General features: G+C 39.5%; 1 protein-coding gene across 3 annotated transcripts in view; it reads right to left on the reverse strand.

The window, feature by feature from the left end:
• The window catches only part of phf14 (PHD finger protein 14), a 104,417-nt gene that overhangs the window by 12,611 nt on the left and 66,974 nt on the right, over positions 1-24,832 (reverse strand). For 2 of the 3 annotated variants that reach the window (XM_053638732.1, XM_053638733.1), the window contains one exon: positions 15,112-15,229. In XM_053638732.1, coding sequence (XP_053494707.1) covers positions 15,112-15,229 — 118 coding nt within the window. Of the gene's footprint in view, positions 1-1,456; positions 3,023-15,111; positions 15,230-24,832 lie in introns of those variants that run through there. The other variant, XM_053638734.1, reaches the window with a different exon arrangement.

Genomic DNA, 24,832 nt, shown 5'->3' on the forward strand with positions numbered 1-24,832 from the left:
TCCTTTACACTAGACTGGTGAGTCAGTGCAAAGAGATATATGTTTGGTTTTTAGTCACTTACTGTACGTTACACATACGTTTGTTACTAATGTAATAAAATGTTCAAATGTTGCGGTAGTCCTATATTATGACTCGGGAATTTAAAAGAATACAGGGTGGTCTAGACTTGGGGTCTAGACATTATATTCATAATGTCAATTTTGGGTCGTTTGGGAAACCCTGGCCTAATAGATTCAGTTTGTAAATGGTTTAAATACCAGCTGTCAAATTTGATAAAATAATATATATATATATATATATATATATATATATATATATATATATATATATATATATATATATATATATATATAAACTGAGATTCAGGCAAATAAAACACACTGAGCACACTTATGAGTAAACGTGAACAGTGATCAGTGGATGAGGCTGCGTGTTTGTTAAATACTGTGACTCACATTTACCTCAGGAGATGACTGAGAGACTGACGACGACGATGATGATGATGATGATGATGATGATGCGTTTCCTCATTTCTCATTACAAACATATATTCTTTGATAAAGTTTCACGAATGCCATTTCCCCATGAATAGATTACAAACAGACACATGCATGACATTTGCTTGCTATAGCCTTTCTAGGCTTCTACAGGATGTTTCATCTAGTTTCTAATGTAAATATAATGGTTTCTAAATCAGATTGATCTGCTATAATATTATTAAACATGGAATAACTACTGGACGCTGGAGTTCTGAAAAGTCTGTCAGTCTACAGACTATGAATAAAGTATGCTATAAAGATAGACACAGTTTTCATGCTTGTATTTATAATTATCATCAATTAAAATGAAATGAATAAATAGGAGTTGCTTCACGGCACGCAGGGTGTTGGTGTCGCAATTTTCCCCTTTTGAGGATAACTCGATTTTAAAACGCTGGCGCTTCTAGCATTTTGAAATATAAATGTAAATATAAATAAATGAAGTATATTTTATTTCGGGAAAACATAGTACTCAAAACTATAAATAATGGAAAATCTACACAGGCTGTGTGTGTGTGTGTGTGTGTGTGTGTGTGTAAATGTTTAGTCTACTAAGAGTGTAAGTGTGTGTGAGAGAGTTTGTGTGTGAGTGATTTAAAGCTCCTGTCGGAGTGGTGGATACGACACAAGCGCGGTTAGTCATATACACTCGGTTCATTAGGCGGCTGAGGCTGTGTGTTACACGCTACATTGAACCACCTCTGGCCCTGTCCTCCCTTTCCTTCTCCTTCATTCTCTCTCTCTCTCTCTCTCTCTCTCTCTCTCTTGTTCTCGCAGGCCCAGTCAAAGCTAGTCTCCAGAAAGCACAATTAAACTTCATGACTGTGCATATCTGCGCTCTCCATTTCCGTTTATTACAAAGGGCGTTCATTAATCTGCCTTACCCCCCTCACCCCCACCCCCACCCCCAAGAATGCGTTTTCCATTTTAGTGAGGCGTGACGGATACCGAGGTGAATTTAAGTGAAGATGGCTGATTAAATCAGCGGTAAAACGCACAAGCCTACATCTGATAAGCCTTGATGCTTGAGGGGCAAATATAACGGTGAGCGAAAGTACTTTCACTCCGTTTCCAATTTAGAGCATAATATTAAATCACAAATTAACACAAGCGCTCAGCCTCCACAGGTAAATTGGTTGCCTTGTTCAATGCATGCTTGGTTTTAGGGGCTGGCGTGGTGTGTCAATGTGTTGCTGTGTGGGCTGGGACACACAGTGTGGTAAGAATACAGCACAGCTTCCCATATACCACAGTAACTGCTCATAACTCATTATTTTACATTTTAAAAAGGCCAGGAAATTGTGTAAGTCTGGTGATTTAATACAGTATACTGAGGATCCCTCTTAAAGAATGGGGCTAAATGAATCAATAACTAGCAGAATTTACTAGCTTTTAATTATATACAAATTTAATCCTTGCACTCAATAATAGTTTTCTTTCTTTCTTTATCATGTTTTATTATAAATAAGATTTTAAAAAATCTATCAAACATTTTGATCATGTTTCTTTTTCAATATACATGAATATACTGCATAGTCCATAATGTGTCCATTATTGTAAGAAATTAAAATTTAAATTTCCTGGGCACTTTAAATCATCAGATTTTAAGTGATTCAGATGTTATCAATCAATCAATAACGAACAGGGACCTATCAAAGTCTGATCTTCACAACACATGTTAGTGGAAGTACATCATGGCATGAGCAATGGAGGTTTCTAAGCAACTAAAGGCCTCTCTCAGATTGGCTAATGATAATGTTCATGATTCCACCATCAGGAGAACACTAAACAACAATGGTGTGCATGGCAGGGTTGCAAGGAGAAAACCACTGCTCTCTAAAAAGAACATTGTGCTCTTCTGCAGTTCAAAGATCACGTGGACAAGCCAGAAGGCTACTGGAGAAATGTTTTGTGGATGGATGAGACCAGAATAGAACTTTGTGATTTAAATGAGAAGCGTTATGTTTAGAGAAAGTAAAACACTGCTTTCCAGCATAAGAACCTTATCCCATCTGTGAAATATCGTGGAGGTACTATCATGGTTTGGGCATATTTTGCTGCATCTGGGCCGGGACTGCTTGCCATCATTGATGGAACAATGAATTCTGAATTATACCAGCCAATTCTAAAGGAAAATGTCAGGACATCTGTTTATGAAGAGAATCTGAAGAGAAAGTGGGTCATACAGCAAGACAACAGCCCTAAGCACACAAGTCATTCTAGCAAAGAATGGTTAAAGAAGAATAAAGTTAATGTTTTGGAATGGCCAAGTCAAAGTCCTGACCTTAATCCAATAGAAATGTTGTGGAAGGACCTGAAGAAAGCAGTTCATGTGAAGAAACCCACCAACATCCCAGAGTCGAAGCTGTTCTGTACTGAGGAATGGACTAAAACTCCTCCAAGCCGATGTGCAGGACTGATCAACAGTCACCGGAAATGTTTAGTTGCACTTATTGCTGCACAAGGGGGGTCACACCAGATACTGAAAGCAAAGGTTCACAGATATGTAATATTGGATCATTTTCCTCAATAAATAAATGACCAAGTATAATACTTGTCTCATTTGTTTAATTGGGTTCTCTTTATCTACTTTTAGGACTTGTGTGAAAATCTGATGTTGTTTTAGGTCATATTTATGCAAATATATAGAAAATTCTAAAGGATTCACAAACTTTCATGACTCACCGTAAAGGTGAGTGATGAAATACAAGGCATGTTGGTATGAGAAAAGCTGGGACTGTTCAGGAGAAATGGGTGCAATGGTGGAAATAGAGGTATAAAAGCTCTTACTGGACTGAGTAGGACGAGGAAGTTTTTGAAAAAAAATAAAGTTCTGGAGGAACCCAAACACTCTGGGAAAAAAAAGTGCATTTCATCCGTGACGAGCAGATAGCAGTCCCCCGACCCTCATTAACAAGATTTATAGCAGCTGAGAGATACCCTCCAGTACAGAAGCATTTGTAACTCGGTGTCCCTATTTGAAAATGGGTGTGCTAGAGGAAAAAAAAAAAACAAGAAAAAAAAATCCTTCCATTGCAATATAAAAGGATGCACAAGAGAAGACTGGCTTCAGTTTTTAGAATCTGAACAGCAAATATTGATAAAACACCAATATGTCACATGCTAACTAGAAAATCCTAGCGGACAAGAGAGAAAAAAATAAAATTTTCCCCAAAACCTCTTGCTTATGTCGGTGGACAGCACGACTTGACTTGCACGCGAAAAGAAACCGTCTAACTGTATTGAAAGTTATTTATTGTTCATTAACCGATAAGTTTATAGATATTTGTAGATCTGAGCATGTTGTAATGATCGGCTATGGTGATGTCATGTGGAGTCAAGGGGCATGGTCGCCGCTCTGCTCTCTCACTCTCTGTGACCTCCACATTGAGTGCTGACATGCGGTCTCATGTTAAGGTACCATTTTTGGGATGTTTTACTCAGTTAATCCTCTTCTAATGACCGACCTGTAACCGTGTGTAAGCCAATGCTATCCTGCAGTGTAATAAAATAAAGCGTAAGGATCTAGCCGGATCCTTACAATATGCGCATATAAAAACAAAGTGGAACACAATATATACTCACCATACACTTTATTAGGAACACCTGTACATTCAAGCAGTTATGTAATCAGCCAATCATGTGGCAGCAGCACAATGGAATAAAAAAATCATGCAGATACAGGTCAAGAGCTTCAGTTAATGTTTACATCAAATAACAGAATGAAGAAGAAAATGTGATCTCTGTGACTTTGATCGTGGCATGGTTGCTGGTGCCAGATGGGCTGGTTTGAGTATTTCATAACTTGCTGATCTTCTGGGAATTTCACACACAACAGTCACAGAATGTTAGCAAAAGCAAAAAAAAAAAAAAACAACATCCTGTGCACGGAGGGTCTCCAGGATGACACACCTTGTTGATGAGAGAGATCAGAGGAGAATGAGCAGACTGGTTTGAGCTGGCAGGACGTCTACAGTAACTCAAATAAGCATTCTTTACAATCATGGCGAGCAGACAAGCATCTCGGAACACAGAACACATCAAACGTTGAGGTGGATGGGATACAACAGCAGAAGACCACGTCAGGTTCCCAACAGCTGAAGACTGTAAAAAGTCTTCTAATCTCTAAAACTGTCCAGTCTGGGTGAGTCTGTACCCATGATAGGCTCAGATTTCTTTTCTTGGCTGACAGAAGTGGAACCTGATGTGGTAGCTGTTCTGTTATTGTAGCCCATTCACCTCAAGGTTAGATTTTTTGTGCATACTGAGATGCTTTTCTGCACACCACAGCTGAAAAGAGTGATTATATGAGTTACTATATCCTTCCTGGCCGCTCAAACCAATCTGGACATTTTCCTCTGACCTCTCTTATCAACAAGGCGTTTGTTTCCACCCACTGAATGTTGTTTTGTTTTTCACAGCATTCTGTGTAAATTCTAGAGACTGTTGTGTGTGAAAATCCCAGGAGATCAGCAGTTTATAAAATTCTCAAACCAGCCCATCTGGCTCCAACAACCATGCCACAGTCACAGAGATCACACTATTGATAACTGAGCACATAAATGAGCATGCGTACAGGACGGTGAGTGTATATACAGTAAATAAAAATGCACAGCAAATCCTACCCAGCATACAATATGCATACTTTTTTTCCCCCCAAGAGTGCCACCTTCTTGTTTTCTTTTGGCTCACAAAACCAATGCTCATCATTTCACAGGTCTAAGTTCACCTAGATAAAGTCAGCATGCAGGCAGACGAAAGTAAACACTACCAGAAGCAAATGCGAATTTTTCACCTCATACATCCTTTCCCTCTTCAGTAGCTTGTTTTTTTTTTTTTTCTTTTCATTTGTATTTGGTCTGACTGCTGCTTCACGTCATGCCTAAGAACACCCTCACTTATGCTAAAATCACTGTAACATCTGCCTGCTCATTTATTGCTTTTATTTGCAGCTGCCATACATTTAATTGAAAGTCAGCTGATTACGGGGGTAAATTTGTGTTGTTTTCTCCCAACAAATCGTCCCAGAACATGTGAAGGCCACTATGTCACAGAATCCAACACTATACCAGAGGAGTGATTGTAAAGTCCTGGACAAAACATGAACATTTTATCTACTGGTTTAAGCTTTCATCTGTGTAGGTTTTAGCCTGCATATGATTGATCTATTCCTCAACACAGCTGTGTATATGAGACCACCATTGCAGGCTTATTAAAATCTATTCAGGGCTGAGTAATGGGGCAGGACCATCACCTTCACTCTTGTTTACTCCACAAATTGGCCCCAGAGAGAGGAGGAAGGCGTATGGCTATCCTAGTTAAAGTGATAGAGGTGATGTGACTGCATTGATTTTCCCTCCATCTTCATAAACTCCTAGTGCTTAGTGGAACAGTGAGGGCCGCTGTTTGAACCCAGGACTAACACCCTATGGACAGGTCCCCAAAGGTCCCTTACTGCCTCTCTAAATCACGCTAACCTTTAGTCAACATTGTGGTCACGAGTGTAACAAGCAAAAGACACACACCTACACTATGGGACTCTAGAGTCCAATTGCCCTTGACTTCAAGAGCTGTCAGAATAAACTTTATCTATTTCACCTTCAAAAGTGTGTCCGAATGGAGACGGAGTGTACAGGTTAAGAGCTGAGAAAGTCGACTAAAGACACAACAGCTTTGTAGATCTTGGATGTACAGGATGTCTTAAAAGTCTCCATACATAGGGGGAAATTAACACTTTTTTAGCAAACTGTCTTCCAAGCCTTTTGATACTTGGTTTATATATATATATATATATTTTTCCCCAGATAGCCTTGAAGAACGCCTTTGACAAAAGAAGAACGTATTGAAATCATTCTCATGGCAGGATCAGGAAGTTGTCACAAGGTTGCATTGGACTTTAACAGGAAACATGGCGAGCACATCACACACACACGACACTGTTGCCAAACTTATTAACAAATTCAAAAAGACAGCAAGTGTTGCGGACTGACCGAGAAGTGGACGTCCACGAACATCCACTGACGAAGGCACAACCGACGTGGTGCTGGCAAACATAGTCCCCTCGCTATGTATGGAGACCCCTGGGACACCCTGTGTTTTGGCTCCCTGTGTATGTCACTCTATTACACATTTAAGATATCCCAGAAGAGAACCAGATTCGATGCAGGGATTAGCAGATCAGAGATGACATCATCACAATAGAGCAATGTAAAAGTTAGAATGCCGGCATGGCATAACGTACCCATTATGTCAGCTCCAGTTAAAAGTCAACATTCCAGCTTTTACGCTAATTTTGTATTACTTTCTCTATGCTAGTCTTTGAGTTTTGTGTAATATACAGCATTACGCTAGCATTTATACTCCGTCAATTTTCAGCTACATTATATGGCCAAAAGTAACCCATAATGTCTAAAATTGTCCAGAATGTCTCTGTATGCTGTAGCATTGCAGTTTCCCTTCACTGGAGCTAAGGTACCTAAACCTTTTCCAGAATGACAATGCCCCTGTGCACAAAACGAGGTCATTAAAGACATGGTTTGCCAAGGTTGGTGTTTAAGAACTCGAGTGGTGGTGGTCTGCACAGAGCCCTGACTTCAACCCCACTGAACACCTTGATGAATAAGAACTGCACCCCAGGCCTCCTCATCAACATCAGTGCTTGACATCAATGGTCTTGTGGCTGAATGGGCAGAAATCCCCACAGCTACCTTCTAAAATGTAGTGGAAAGCCTTCCCAGAAGAGTGGGATTACATTATATAGTGGGAGTGGGATTGTATTATAACAGCAAATGGGGACTAAATCTGGAATGGGGTGTTCAAAACACATATGGGTGTGATGGTCAGGTGTCCACAAAACTTTAAGCCATATAGTATAGGTGTACTCAGTAAATACTGTATACTTGTGACTTTATCGCAGTCTGGAGACTTTCTTAAGGGAGCATGCCTTTTCCTTTAGTTTTTCGAAGGTATTTTAAAAATCTCACTTACTGTGTTCTTTATTATTTTGCTGTTACTCATCCTAATGCTTATTCTCTAGCATCAAAGTTCTATTTCTAGATTTTGCAACAGATCAAAACGACAAATCTCATGGCTGGTCTCTCATTTATGTTATGACCCTCGCTTCCAACTGGCATCACAAGCCTGATGTTCACTTGTTTTTAGAGATATAAACAAAGAAGGACTAGGATCTAGTGAGAAAAGTGATAGTACTTCACCACAGTGCTTCTCTCAAGTGTGAATTTATAGCATACCTGTTCCACAGAATGGATCGACTGCAGCATAGTGCTTTCAGTGCTTGAATATGAGGGGGGAAATTTTAATTAAATACTTTAATATAAACAGCTTAGCATTCATTTGCTACTCACATTCACCACTGAAAATGATAGAATACTTAACACACAGAAGTGCATTATGGCAGTAATAATGATGCTACATACATTTTTTAACACTCCGATCGTTCTTTTTCATCCACATCAAGATGCTGCGCGAACAGCGCCAAGACCGATGAGTGATGATCTCCATTTCCTCTTTCAATTTCCCATCCACAGTAAAGCAGCCAGACTGAGGCACTTAATTAAGTTAATTAGGCTAACTTAATTAGGCCGTTTTGCAGGTCACTGTGCGAGTGGTCTGATTGATGACTGCGCTTGTAAAGGTAATCGCCTTTAGAACTGGATTTAACAAACAGCATGTTAACTGCGGGATCATAAATAACACCGAAGTGCTTAGTGGAGGGACCATCTGACGTGTAAAATCCTGTGATTTTAACAACCGAGTCAATAAATTTGACATGTTACACAATAGAAATCTCAAGGTCAAAAAATGGATTCAAAGACAAACTCGGTTTGTTCAGAAGCAGCCACTTGATTGTGATCGAGTGTGAATTACAAATGGGGTTTTTTTTTGACTCAAGTCTGCTGGGCAGCTAAACTTTTCTGACTACTCTCTTCCTCTCCTCTGGGCATTTTATTCACATTTGAGTCTTCAAAAGCAGTGTAGTTCCCTGGAACTCTTCATTTGCAATGGGCATTCCTGTTTATCGAGTCTTTTGACTCAAGTGTGTGGGGTTGCTGAACTCTTCCCATGCATTCGGAGTCCTCTGGGTATTACTGAGCCTTGTGGTGCTTTCAAAACAGAGCCGATATGCCCGAACCGTTCATCATGGGAGTGTAAATAAGGCTCAAACAAGCCCCGCTCAGGGTTCTGACGGGCACTCAAATTAAAGGCCATCCATATATTACAGCAGAACTGTCGTTTTATTGCCTGAATCAATTCTGTGAGGCTCTGGAGGTGACGGCACTGGAATGCGGCCCCTGATGGCTGGAGGTTTATCTAACATGTGCAGGCAGGGTAATACGCAGCCGGTGTAATGAACTCAACTCTACCTAATAAAGGCTTTACTGCAGTGCACTGACCCCATCACACCCTGCATATGCCTCCACACCCATAAACCAAACATGATATATCTTTTTTTTTCTTCTTCTTTTCCTTAATACGACGACTTCTTCGTTTAATACAGGCAGACATAATTAAGGGATTTTATGATACAGTGGGCAAGCACTGACAAGTTGTCCATGGAGAAACAGATTTAGCAATTTTTCAATATTATTAATCAAGACCTGAGAGGCAGAAACCCATCTGTGGTGACCTTTAAAAAAGCGTTAAGAGAGAAAGTTAGAGAGGGACAACTTAGCGAGGCGGATCAAATCACGCTGTGCATCACGAGTATCTTGTCTCAAGCCTGCGTATAACAGTGCCCTGGGCCGTGATGTATGTGCGGTGTTTTGCCCCGTGCTTTGATCGAGATGTAGCGTATGAGAAGATGGCGGTGCAGTGCATGAGCCTCTCTCATTTCTCTAAATGCTTCTCTGCCCTCATCTAGAAGTCAAGGCTGGAAGGGATAACAAATCACCTCCTCGGTTCCACTTTTCACTACTGCTGCTTCTTCATTTGCCAGCTGCCAGAGAGCGAGAGTGACGTACATCTTTAATGTCGACCCTCTCATACAGAAGGTGAATCATGGCTGCATTTTAAAATGGCATTAAAAAAAATGCATGTGGACCAATTGCGGGTATGGCAATATATTACAGATCAAACATAATGTGAAAATACTTTTGAAGGAATTTAACTACTATCGGCTGCATTCAAGGCACACAAGGAAAAAAAAAAAGCCTAACAATGTTTGCGATAACTGTGACTAATGTATGTGGCTTTCTCCATAATAAAGCAATGAACCATAACACCACCAACCAGATGTAAACATCGGTTAAATTTTTGGGACAATAGGAGTTGTGGGGTTCTCATTTCTTCAGAGTTCATGGCATTATTCAAAAGTAATGATGCGAATTTCCACCATGAACAAAACTTAACCAACTGCCAATTGTCTTAGTTATAAACTAAGCCATAAAATAATAATTAATGGTGAAGCATTGAACGGTACTTGTTATCACCATTCAGTCATACTAGTTGTGTACCTGGGCCATTTTATTTAACTGGACCTTTAAAAATGTTACTTGAATACCCCTGGTTTATATGAACAACAAGTAAAGCTGAGCTCGGGTATTGTAATTTGATTCAAATGTAAATCACAGCATGACATAAGGGTTATAATAATAATAATAATAATAATAATAATAATGACAAAATAGAGTTTCACTCTGCTTTATAGAGAAATGCTTTCATTTTATAATTGTACAAATATGTTCCTTCACTCAAAACCACTGTTAACTGTTTTTGTATTAAATGTATTCATATACATTTAATCATTAAATCAAAATCAGTTCTTTTTTTGCTAATTCTTTGGTAAGTCTTTCCTGTATCTTTGCTAAAAAAGCATAATAAAAAATAATACTATTTTGATGCCAGACTGGATACTGAAAATATAACATCTGTCCACCCAATTAGACTTAGTCAATTGAAGTCCTTAGTACATGAACAAATTTACGTGATCTGAATGTTATGAACTCATTTCAATAACATATAAATTAAAACGTTCTTTCTCCACCTCCTAAATTCCAACTTGATCCTTGATCAAACCAACTCTATACCAACACCATGTCTCCGAATCCGAATGAGAATTTAATGGGGTACGACTTGTACTCCAGAGATTTACTGTCCAGAAGTTAAGAAGCAATAGTTGTCTTAGAATTTAAGTTTTAGGTATATTTAAGACTTTTAGGTCCTTAATGAAATGGAACAAAAAGTCATTATAAACTGCATAGTAGCGGAATATCAAGATGCAAATATCCTACTCATTTTTGTAAAATCTAATAACTACCCATAAAGTAATGGGAGTCTGGGATCACCTAAAATATTTTTCTGTAAAAATCTGCATCAAACCACATCCAGTTCTTCAATGATTTATGACAGCATTGGCTTAAAAAACAAAACAACAACAAAACAGTTCATTGAAATGATGTAGGCTAGGAATTCTTTGAGATTGTCTTTGCTGCAGAACAAAAAGTCCAGGGGATTGAGCTGGACCTGATCCAATACCTCCTATAACCCTAAACCTACCCCCTAACTCATGAGACACTACAACACACTGATCAACAACACACTGAGTTGTCGCCATTACCTGGTTCGACTCTGCCAGGGTAGGAGGAGCTAGATCAGGTCTGACTCCACCCCCTGATCTCTCGCTTGAAGCGATGGGTACTTGGATTCTCCCAGAGGGACAAAGCTAAAACACTCTTCATGAGTGTATGACGTACAGTGTTTTTATTAGCAGACAGCTACTTGTAATAGTCATCTTGGACAGGTTATTAAAAGGAAATAGCAGGAAAAGAAAACAATGATATTGACGCATGCCTAAAATTCAAGCTAGACAAAGATACCAGGCGGCAGCGGCTGCTACAACAGAAAATTGGCTAGAACTAAAATATGTGTATGCCAGAGAGAGAGAGCGAAGAGTGTGTAGCCCAATTTTTGCAGGCTGTGTGTAAGCGTGTGATTAAACGGGATTGCGTCTGGGCTTTCAGGCTCTCTGGGGATTGGAGCGGTTCCCCCTGCAGGCTGCCAGGGAACTCGTTTAAAAAGTGAAGGCTTGCTTAATCCGCCGTATGCCTCCCACTGTCTAAATCTCCTTTCTCTACCTCTGCTCTGCGCTTTTGTTCACAGCCGCTTAGCCCTTGTGTTGTAGCAGCAGGTCATCATTCTTATGCTTTCTTCTGCGCTTTTGACTTTCAACACCTAATACATGGCGCACGACGGGGGGTCAACTGTCGATTAAATTCTTAGGGGTCCATGTTATAAAATCCAGGATTTAAGAGAAATGTATTTCCTATACAGAAGCAGTTCACTCGTTTAGTTCTATAATTCTAGAAGTAATTCTATTAGCATGTCCATACAATGCTTATCCAGGACTTGTCATACTGCTTTAATTAAATGTGGATGGAACAGAAAAATAGACAATACCTTGAGGGGAAAAAAAAACAGAAGTAAAAAAAGTTCTTTCTTTGTTTTCCCATTTTCATATCAAAATGAAAAATGTATGCAGCGTAAAAGGACCATCATGGCCGACCCTTGTAGTCAAACCAGAAAACAAATATCTCTATCGTCTTTAACCTTTTGATGTTACTGCTGAACGGTAATCCTGTGTCGCTGTTCCCGCCATGCAGACATCCCACTATGCTTTTACATTCCACGTTCTCTTTGGCAATATCAATTAACCTCCATTTTCCATGCAGATAGAGCCTGGCAGGCTCAGGCTGGCCTTTTAAAGATAAATTGAAAAGCGGGTACATTTATTAACTTAATTAGGTTTGGAAGTTGAAACACATTGCCTTTGATTCAAGGAGGGGGGAAATGTGACTGGCGGAAAAATCACTGGCGGTTGGACGTGCAATTCTGAGGGAAAGACATTAAAATGAATATAGAAGGCAAGGTTTGAGTCAACAGTGTGCTTTGTCTCCAGAATTGAGGTAAGAGCTTTTGCCAGACAGGTATGCTAAGAGAAACGATGGCACTGAGCTCTGAGTCACTGTCGCGAAAGCAGATATCAGAGAATTAAAGTGCTGGATGATTTCCCCCTGAACGCATTAGAGCGTCCTTAAAATTTCAAACACAGGCCACTTTGCTTTGATCCATCATTAAAGGAGCCAAATACATGCATATGCTGAGTGTGTGAGGAGGCCGCATTCTGGGATCAAAAAGCATCAGAGTGTAACTTAAAAATGAAAACGGGTGATCGATGAAATATAATAGTATTTCTAAGGACATTCCGAAGCAAGGTTGTCCTACATTAGCTATACTGTTTAACTGTTGATGTGCTTAACAGTAAATACCTATAATTTCCTATTGCCATTGCATATTACTTTTATCTGACCTTGTTTTTATCATGAAACACAATTATTAAACTGACTATGCTCACGATAGGAGTGTGACAACTACACCCAACTGTAGCCATATTCACAAAATTTTATTCAATTGAACACTTTAAACATTTCCTAAACACATGTGTTTTGCCGTCTTTTTCCCCAATGGCTTGAGGAAAACAATATACAGTGCATCCGGAAAGTATTCACAGCGCTTCACTTTTTCCACATTTAATTATGTTACAGCCTTATTCCAAAATCGATTAAATTCATTATTTTCCTCAAAATTCTATAAACAATACCCCATAATGACAACGTGAAAGAAGTTTGTTTGAAATCTTTGCAAATTTATTAAAAATAAAAAACTAAAAAGCAGACTTACATAAGTATTCACAGCCTTTGCCATGACACTCAAAATTGAGCTCAGGTGCATCCTGTTTCCACTGATCATCCTTGAGATGTTTCTATAACTCGATTGGAGTCCACCTGTGGTAAATTCAGTTGATTGGACATGATTTGAAAGGCACACACCTGTCTATATAAGGTCCCACAGTTAACAATGCATGTCAGAGCACAAACCAAGCCGTGAAGTCCAAGGAATTGTCTGTAGACCTCCGAGACAGGATTGTGTCGAGGCACAGATCTGGGGAAGGGTACAGACATATTTCTGCAGCACTGAAGGTCCCAATGAGCACAGTGGCCTCCATCATCCGTAAATGGAAGAAGTTTGGAACTACCAGGACTCTTTCTAGAGCTGGCCGCCCGGTCAAACTGAGCGATCAGGGGAGAAGGGCCTTAGTCAGGGAGGTGACCAAAAACCCGATGGTCACTCTGACAGAGCTCCAGCGTGTCTCTGTGGAGGGAGGAGAACCTTCCAGAAGAACAACCATCTCTGCAGAACTCCACCAATCAGGCCTGTATGGTAGAGTGGACAGACGGAAGCCACTCCTCAGTAAAAGGCACATGACAGCCCGCCTGGAGTTTGCCAAACGGCACCTGAAGGACTCTCAGACCAAAGATTGAACAAAGATTGAACGGTTTGGCCTGAATGGCAAGCGTCATGTCTGGAGGAAACCAGGCACCAGTCATCACCAATACCATCCCTACAGTGAAGCATGGTGGTGGCAGCATCATGTGGGGATGTTTTTCAGCGGCAGGAACTGGGAGACTAGTCAGGATCGAGTAAAAGATGAGTGCAGCAATGCACAGAGACATCCTTGATGAAAACCTGCTCCAGAGCGCTCTGGACCTCAGACTGGGGCGAAGGTCTTCCAACAGGACAACGACCCTAAACACACAGCCAAGATAACAAAGGAGTGGCTACAGGACAACTCTGTGAATGTCCTTGAGTGGCCCAGCCAGAGCCCAGACTTGAACCCGATTGAATATCTCTGGAGAGATCTGAAAATGGCTGTGTACCGACGTTCCCATCCAACCTGATGGAGCTTGAGAGGTCCTGCAAAGAAGAATGGGAGAAACTGCCCAAAAATAGGTGTGCCAAGCTTGTAGCATCATTCTCAAAAAGACTTGAGGCTGTAATTGGTGCCAAAGGTGCTTCAACAAAGTAGTGAGCAAAGGCTGTGAATACTTGTGTACATGTGCTTTTTTAGTTTTTTATTTTTAATAAATTTGCAAAGATTTCAAACAAACTTCTTTCACGTTGTCATTATGGGGTATTGTTTGTAGAATTTTGAGGAAAATAATGAATTGAATCCATTTTGGAATAAGGCTGTAACATAACAAAATGTGGAAAAAGTGAAGCGCTGTGAATACTTTCCGGATGCACTGTACAACATGCTCTGAATAAACTGTTGATATGCACTCGTTTTACAGGATCTTCTAAATTGCCCCCAATCCCAACACTTTTAGAACATTAAATTTTTCTTTTTATGATAAAAAAGATTAATTTAGCATCAAATGACATAACAACTTTGGCTAATATTTTGAGAAAAAAAATGAAGAAGGCTACTATTTAAAAAAAAAAAAAAAATTTAGCACTTAATGAGCCATTGTTTTTCTCTCTCTCTCTCTCTCTCTCTCTCTCTCTCTCTCTCTCTCGCGCGCGCATACTCTCGCACACAAACTGAAAACCATAAATTTATAATTGGGATCAAAACCAACACCTCTATTTGACCCACTAGTGTGATTTTAGTACATTTTCTTGATATGCATCTTGTGGTTTGGTAGAATGCAATCACATTACAATCATTGATGTTACAGCCCTGTCTCCACCTCAGCCTCCCTAAGCAACTCTCACCTTCGATGATGAGGTGTCACATTCCTGACAGATCCAGCCGTAGCCTGTCTGCTTAGGCGACTTCTTTAAGGGAGGGTCCAGGCAGCCAAAGTGGTAACAGAGCTGACACTCATCACACCTATGAAAAGAGAGAGAGTGATATTACCAGAGGGAATATAGCTCAAGGAAGGAAGTAGCGCCTACACTGACACGTACACACACGCTCTACAAGTATCCCTGCCAAAAAATCGGCATGGCCCTCATCAGGCAGATTTGATCGATGGTGACAGAGCAGCTTCCTGTCAGGTAACAGATGCTTAATAGATTCAAAACACATTGGCACAGCACCTCTCACATGGCCTTGTACAGTCATCATAAAACACGGCAGCTTGATTGGCTCGGCTGTAATGGGATTCCGTGCATCTTGCCAATAAATCTTCGTAGGATTTTTTTTTTAAACTTATTTCCAAGCCAATGGGTTTAAAAAGGAGAATTGGTGTTATGAGCATCCACCATTCTTACACACAAACCCCAGGAATAAAACCATGTTTACTCAAAAATCACTGGACAATTCACATTTTTGTGAGCTGTGAAAATAACATATAAAAAAACATTATATAGTTAAAAAAAAAAAAAATATATATATATATATATATATATATATATATATATATATATATATATATATATATATATATATATATGTATATTTTTAAACCCACTGTCCCATGAGAAGCCTAAGGAATTTGAACCAAGCGAAACCGCCGTTTATCATGCATGGGTTATTATTGGAAAATTCCCAGGTGCCCTTCAGGCCAGCTTCCATGCCCTCCCCTCTCCTGCTTGTCCGTAATTAACTAATTATGTTTTAATCAATAGTGAAGATTCAGATTTGGCAACGTAAATCAGATAAAGTAGATAAGGGCCGAGGAGGTCAATAGGCACCCTTCCTATATGTCTATGTTATATGGATGAGGGGTACTAGGCTCTTATCAAAGTGAGTTCCGGAGAAGAAAATGAAAGAAAAGCACTTCAGGATCTATTGGCCTTAACTCAAAACAGACCTCTCCTTCCATAATTTTTAAATGCCTTTCCTTCAGAACTGTATGTCCAACCACAAGTGATCCCCAACTCCACCCCCACTCCCATATTTGGTTGTAAAATATTCACAAAGGTGGGGTCAAGCTTGATGAGGAAGAATGCAGTGTTAAATGACGCATGAGCCCTTTTCAAAATTTGGCCGACCAGAGACACCAAATGCTAATTAAAGAATAGTAATGGATAGAATACAGCACACTAATGAGGAACCAGAGTGGGATATGCACACAGCTAGCCCATCCTGTCAAAGAACAGAGGGTTGCTTTGATTTATGGAAATTATTTACTTCATTACATCACATTTGGTGGAGGTTGAACTCTCCACCAAAATAGCAACAATTTCCCCCTGAAAAGAACACGGGTACTTTTCAAACGGAATTTTAGCAAACAGTCTCTCTATGTGGTCAACAGACAATGCCCAGTATTACCAGTCAGGATCTTTTCCATTGCATTTAATTCCACAGAGAAAACTCATTGTGGTGGCAAGGGCTGAAAGTAGACTTTGATGGCAGGATGCTTGTATGAGTATTTCAGTGTGTACAAACTAATAACCAATCAATATGAAAATATGAATATAGAAATATGGAGTTTCACAACAGCGAAATAAGACCTTGCAAAACAGGTTATCAGCCAAAAATATTGGTATTACAAACCAATAATGACATCATGGACTTTCAAATGGCTTGATCAGACTCTGTAATGGAGTATCATGGAGTATCCAACCAAGCAGCCAAATATACTATATGGCCAAAAGTTTGTGGACATTGCTGCCATCTATACATCGTAGACATTCTATACAACTGTGTGCTTCCAATTTTGTGGTAACAATTTTGGGAAGAACCACATATGGGTTTGATGTCAGGTGTCCACAGACCTTTGGACATATAGTGTCTCAGCAAATGTCAATATCTTTGGGTTTCCAAACACAGTATGAAAATTGATGGCTCCCCAAACCCATAATCTAATAAATGGCTAGCAAACAACTAAGTTAGAGTTTGCAAGCCACTAATGGAACTCCCAACCAATGAGTCAGCTCGGGTGTCAAACCAATAACCACGTAAATAGCATAAACAAACTCTCCAAACCAATCATGAGGGAATAGAGGTTCCAAAATGATCTTAAAACCACTATTCAGATACCTTTCCAGGTTATGGAGTTTCCCACCAAGAGTCAAATTAGACTCTACTAACAAATAACCAGATCATGGTGTTTCAAACAGTTTTATCATCAAAGCAATCACATGATCATGGAGTTTCCAACCAACCTGCCAAATTAGACTCTACAATCTAATAACCAGATCAAGGGAGTTTCAAACTGCTTTTTCAGCAAGACAATAACATGATCATTGAGTTTCCAACCAAGCAGCCAAATAAGACTCAAGGCTTCCAGATATGCAAAAAAGATTTCAAACAAAAAATCAGATTGAAACAGGAGGCTTGAAAGCAGCAGGATGAGCACAAGATAATCTTCATGATTACAAAGCAATTCTTAAAAAGTATAAATCTACAGTATGAAGATGATAAGCAAAGGTCTTTCAAGTGCCTTTGACAACTGGAAGAAGGTAATTATGACTAGTCTTATGAGTTTAGGTTAAGACATACTACAGCCAAAGCACAGTCTTGATCATTTCCAAGCCTATACTTAAAATTTCAACAACATTTTAAAATAAATATTCATTATACAATGAACGGGTGATCAGTCATTTCTCCACCGAAGTGAATGTTCTTCATGTGGTCACACTGACCAGTGAATCTTATATACCCCGCAGTTTCCCTAATGAACATTTAAATGAGTGCCCTGCACTTTAGGAGTGACATAAGACCAACATTTTACTAGTGTAAATGCCAAACTAGAGATCTTAATAGCATCCTTAATAACATTTGACATTCAGGAAAGAAATAAAAAGAATATCAGACTCATCCAAACCTAAGCAACCTGACATAATATCCTTATTAAGAATGACTGTACTCTTTTTGTGAAATATCAAGTGTTACAATATTCCATTCAAAACGACGGCAGAATTTATTTCCTAAGCTCATCTTAATGGCGTACACTGCTCATGTCCTGATATGCCAAGCTCATATCACTATCTAATCCACATATTCATTGTGACAGCACAGTGAGGAAATGGGGTGCCCTCGGCGACAGACTGTCAGCTCGAAACTGCCTCCATTACATGATCTCTCTCTGAAGAAAAGGAGCAGGGGGAAAAGTACTGCACTCTCCTCACGTCCGTTTGTTACGTGCGAAAAACACTGGCTGTCACCATTAGCAGAATAGTTAAGGAAAGCTAATACCCTTTTCTATTATTTTTTATCTGATTTCTTATGAGAAAATTGATGGTGAGTGAATAAACTAGTCAGCTAATTTAAATATAATGACTAGTATTCACAGCAGGTTACGTGAATTTGCATGATTACACACTTAAAAAAAAATCCACAGAACGTATGACAACCAATTAACACAGAGGAAACTGCATGCTAAGGTTAAATCATGTATATTTATAATTAATTTAAAATAAACTTCATCTTTCTGAGACTGCTAAACATTCTGAGACATACTACAGTATGGCCTGTAGAGAAGAGAGGGGGGAAAAAAACAAACCGTGGCCACCATTTTAAATCCTGACAAATACTTTGTATACACATTGCATTACTTAAAGTGTTGTCTGAGCTGTCCAGCAATTTTTTTTTCCTTTTGGAGAAACAGCAGTAGATAAACTATATTGGTTCTAAAGCGAACTAGTTAAACATGAATTAAATAATGCACTAATTAGTGTGAAAACTGATTTAGATGTTACATGCTTCATGCTAGCTTGTTGGTAGATTAGCAAGCTAACTGAACTAGCTATGTACACTCACCACAGGCACCAATGATCTCTGCTACTTCCTTCCAAGCTCTATTTTTCTTCATAATGTCTCTAAACACATTTAATAAGAACTTATATGACAAAATAAGTTGAGACTACAGTTAGTTTTTGCATGTCAAACAGTGAATGGGAACTAATAGCAAGTAGGATCTAAAGTCATGAGAGGTGGAACAGAAGAAATTCTGGATCATACACACAATAGGACTGAGCCGATGAATCATTTGAGCTAATTGTTTGGATTTGTTGCTTTACCGCATCATATCTAATTTGCATATAACTGAGAAAAAAATCTCAGTTCACATGCTGCTGGCCACTGATGATAAAATCGCGGTTTCAATACGCGTGTTATACTTCCATGACTTGTTAGCTTCATTCAATAACCCTTCAATTCAAAACCAAATTTTGGGCACTAGAGTGATGCACTTCCTGAGGGAATATAGTTCATTTTATTTTTTATCTATACAGTTACGCAAAAATGACAGAACAGCAGTAATAATCATTAAGACAACATTAAGCATAATCAAAGTACAATACTAATTACAGGCTTATAGTAGGAATCGAAGCCAATATGCAGCAACATCAGCAACATCATGAGCATGCATATCTGTGCAGGAGAGGGGAATTCAAATCACCCTCGAGGTCCCTCTGTGAAAAGAAGACAAATGATCAGGAATGTGCGTGTGTGTGTAGTGCTAATGAGTGCACGCTTATTGTAGCATACAGCGAACGATTGATTTCTTATGAACCCTCCACTCCGGCGAATGAAGAAGGAGCGAGAGGCTGGAAACTCCTCTTCTCTCCGCAGGAGAGTTTAAGACCCGTGGCAGCCACAGGAGGCTTGTGTTTTATTAGAGCCGGCCATGACGCGCTGCCGTTTCACGTCTTTAATTACTTTGCCTTAATGAACCTTTTGTTGTGTATCATGGTTTACCATCTTTGAATTAAAACACTGCTCAGCCATGCAGGCCCAAGCAGGAGCGAGGTAGGCGATTATGGGTAATTGGAATTCAAAATGACAAGACCTGTGGGCTGAAATGGCTTAACCTTTTCCGTTTCCTAAACCTTCACATGCATACATAAAAATTAGTTTGTTTCCTAATTATACATATATAATAGAATGTGTGTGTGTTTGTGCCCTGCAATGGGTTGGTACCCCGTCCAGGTTGTACCCCAGCTCATGCTCCGAGTCCCGTAGGTTAAGCAGTACGGATAATGGATGGATGGATGGAGCTATTATGGTTTTTCAGAAATTACCTTTCATGTAGTGCGTTATAGAGCTGTTTGTGAATGTAAAAACATCTGCAAAGTTTCAGAAATCAAAGAGTTATTGACTCCCAAAAGAAGGAACCGATTCTGAATAGATGAAACGAGTCATTAGTGATTCCAGACTTTACTTCCTGTACTAACCTACGTAGGTTTGTAACAAAAAACCCCGCCTTTGGTCTTCATTTTTTTTCAGACGGAGCTGATACTTGTTATAGTGGTGGGCGTTTCCTTTGCGACACACGCTGACAGTGGTAGACCAATCACGACAGACTGGGACATCTGACCAATCGGAGCAGAATATGCTCTCTGAAAGGTGGAGTTTAGAACGAATCCAATAGAACGGATCATTTAACGACTCGTGTTTGACACTGGGGAAACAAAAAGGTAATGCTGCAATTTAAATTATGAGCACATTAAAGTGTTTTTTGACCTTGGACGCATGTAAATCTATTGTACGAGACCTTTAAAACAAAACTCGGCATGTTTCAAAACCATAATAGGTGCGCTTTAAATATATTATAGGATAGTGTATGCCACTTATTCTGAATCCAACCACCTGCTGCACTACACACATCAGCACATTTGTTATTAGGCGGATGAAGAGATGATCTTTTCTGAATGAGAACACGCACACAACATTTTGATGCAATTTTGTCGTTTAACTGTCCTGCTTACTAATTACTAGCTAGCAAGTGAATGTACAACTTGTTCACCCGTGCTAACTTGCATTACAGTTATAATCTAATCATATCGAATTATTTTAAATAAAATATACACAATAATTTTGGATAAATGGGGCACACATAGATTCAAGAAAAGTGTACTACACAGCTCTCAGTACTAACCATGTGGACCAATTCTATCTCTTGCACCCGATGTATCAGTCTAATCCCTTCCTAGTATCTGTAATACGCAGGCACCATCCTCTATCTGCTCCGAACATTGCCCTTACACAACCAAGGTCCTCAATGCTATCAAAGCAATTCGGGTGCGTTTTAATCATTGGGAAAATCGAGCCGCTTTCCTCGCTCTCGTTCTTCCCTCTCCAGGCCCAGACACAATCCAATCACTCATAAGAGACTCTATTGATTGAGCTAATCTTATTGGGATGCCGACAAAAGGAGGGGGAGAAAACACAATTGATCTTTTTTATCCACGACACGTGTTGCTCTCGGACGGCGAAGGCGTTATCCCCTTTCATCTGCCTTTTAATCTCAGGGTAAGGCTCTAGGAGTCCCCCCTGCTGCGCTCCCTCGGCACCGGATTTACAAAGTCTCGCACTGACGGCCCTTACAGAGATGAGCCGTGACGGCTTAATTTAATCAAAGGACGTTTCAGAGAGGTACCTTACCATTTTAGATAAAAGTGGACAAGAAGTGAGCAGGCATTTGAGTTATTGGATCATTGCCAATTTGGTCATGTCTGGCTTTTTTTTTTCAAGGAAATGGCTGGAACATCAGAGAGATTCATGGAATACATAATGTAGACAGAAACTTTATAAAGGAACAGAAAAAGGGCTGGCTATCACGTCATGATGAAGATCAGCAATTTTGAGTCTACGTGTTTAAGTGTTTATGAAGATTCAACACAAAATACGCACATCTGATGGGCAAAAAAGCTCAATGAGGGTGCTCAACCACAACAAAATGAAAGAAAGGAGGGAAAAAGTTAGCACACCGCAGCTCCAAAAATAGAACATTATAGATTACTTGTTCTCAGAGCTTGTGAGAACAAGCAATAAATAATTTTCTATTTTCGGAGCTGTGGTGTGCTAACATTTCCTTCCTTTTTAAGTGTTTATGACAAGTAAGTAAGTAAGTAAATAAATAAATAATTTAATTTCAGTGACTGTTTTGGGTCACGGTACAAAAAAAAAAGAATGAAATAATAATAATAATAATAATAATAAATTTAAAAAAGACAATAAAAAATGATTTTTTTTACCTATAATTTTTTTAACTGTCACTTTATTAACTATATTTATTACAAATTAAATAAAATGTGTTATGATACATAAGCAAATCTAATTCAGTTCAGGTAAAACAATTTTCTTTTTTTTAATCTCTGGAGATACAGCTCTATTTCCAAACATCATCTGATCAGTTTAGACTTGTGTGAAGATTTAAACTTCACATTCAGTCATTAATAAAGATTATATGCCAGAAACTTTATTAACCTTTATCCAAACTGACAGAGAGACAGCCCAAACAGAAACCTGCCCAAGGTAAAGATGCAATAATCTAATTCCTTACTTGTACAAATAACCTGGAAGATACGTAAAAAAAAAAAAACCCACAATAGATTAAGCCGTGGTCTCAGCATAATTGTATTGAGTCACTCAGAGAACCCGTGTGGAAAACTGACTTCTGGTCCAGAATGCTTGTTTTGTTTGGATACACTCTACAGGTAACTGTAGATCCTGGGGGCGGAGCTTCTCGAACATGGATGGGAATCATTCAAATGTCGAACCACCAACACTAATCTTACCTAATGCACCTTTAAGCATCCCAACAGATGCTTATGACTAAGCCTATTTTGCAAGCATATAAGATAGTGTTGGGGAATTATATTTCAGACAAAAACATGGCTGAAAAACAGCTTTTTAACACCAAAACTGAGATGGGATTATACTGAGAATGTTTGAACATGCTAATTAAATGCCTTGTTTGGGGATTAATCTGGAGGCTAATTCTGATTGTCCCTCTGTGGATTAAATTAAATGTGAGCAAGAGCAAATTTCCCAGACTGACCTTAAAATAACGTTTACACAGAGGGAGGAAATCGGTCACTGGTAATTTAAACAACAATTTACTTTATATATATTAAAAAAAACAAAACAACAACAACAAAAAAAACCCTTTAGGGCTGCTACACAGGCTTAAACCATGAAATTCTTGATACTGAACATGATCACAAACAGGGTCTTCTTATTCTGCCAAAGTGGTTGTGAGTCTCACTCGCTACAGACCTGCTTTTTTCTAAAATAGTTGAAAGAAACACTGCAAATTTATCACCCAGCTTGGCTGCAATTACCTGGGGAGAGGCCACGTGAACCGGATCGATAGAGCACAAAGCGCTCGGCCATTGACCAGCGGCCATGACAAAGTGCCCCAACGTTTTTTTGTGAATCCCTTCAATAAGAGGAGCGGATTATTGGCCTTCCTGCACTTTTTGATTAACGTCGAGATGGGAACTGTATTGTTACGGAGCTATTGTTTGACAAGGAGGTGTTGCTAAGACTGGGAGAGTAACTGAGGAAAAAAGGCACACTAACTCGTTTTTATTAACTCATTACCTAACAGCTCACTCAGGCAGTTGCAAAAAGGTTGCACAGGGAGATGGAAAATGGCACGAGAAACTTTCAGAAGTAGGATCTGTGTCTAAATTGTGTTCTTCCTCCTGGTGTTCAGCAGGGGGCTGAAGTGAGTCGATCTGACTCACCGCATTCTCCCATCATGCTAGTGGAACAACTATTTCAGACCTTTTTTTTTTTTCCTAAGGGGAGAAAATCTTTAGGAAAATAGGTAGGAGGAGAAAAAGGGGCTCTGATTTTTGCCCTTCCATAGAAATCCAGGACCTTAGGGCAGCAATTTGTGCCCACGTACAGAGGAGTTTGTGGGCTGAGGAGAGGTGAAGAAGGAGGGATCAGCAAAGAAGAGGAGATCCAGACATACACTGCAGTCAGCTCAATGCGATAAAACACGTTAGGAAGTTGCGGTGTAATAGATTTTAGCTGCTTGGCCACCCTTCCCACACGGTTTCCTCTTTTAATGGTCGGAAGGGGGGGATGGAAAAAGAAAAAAAAAAAAAAGCAGTGAAGTCAGCAAAACAAAATGCCGCCGTTAAATCATCTCCACAGATCCTGTGTCAGGGCTGTAATAGGAAAAGAGGCCATCGTCGGAAAGGTTACTGCTCGTCCAGATTCTACACACACGCACACACACACACACTGAATATCCCAAGCTATCTTCAAGCAGCACACAATCTGACCCATTGAGATATTATAAGTTCAATTCTAAGTATCTTTATTTGCCATACCGAGCAACATTATGATCATTCAAACCATTTATAATCATTCACAGCGCTATTAACTTCTCAATTCTGATTGATCAGAAGGTGGTGATTAATTTTCTAGAACAGCACGGCTTAAACATTAGAGCCAGCTGCAAGATAACTCACACGCTTATATTCATGCTCTCAATATCGTTTCTGTAGTAACAATTAGACTTCTACACAGGACATGCCACACGAATAGATTTAAAAGGTGTTTTCTGTAACGAGACGGTTAGTTCACGTTTGTGGGAGGGGCCTCTAGTGTCAGCACTTTGTAACAGTCATAGTAAGGGAGAATCTTGAAACGAGGTCTTTTCCCTGAGGGTAGTTTCTCAGTGACATCACATGCTCCATTTTTGGTCTAATTAACTTCAAGAGTCGGGGGGGGGGGGGGGTCTTACAACGAGAGGATGGTGAGGAAACGAATGTTTATATCTGTTATAACGTAAGAGATGAC

The sequence above is a fragment of the Ictalurus furcatus genome, chromosome 12 (genome assembly GCF_023375685.1).
Source record: "Ictalurus furcatus strain D&B chromosome 12, Billie_1.0, whole genome shotgun sequence".
Lineage (NCBI taxonomy): Eukaryota > Metazoa > Chordata > Actinopteri > Siluriformes > Ictaluridae > Ictalurus > Ictalurus furcatus.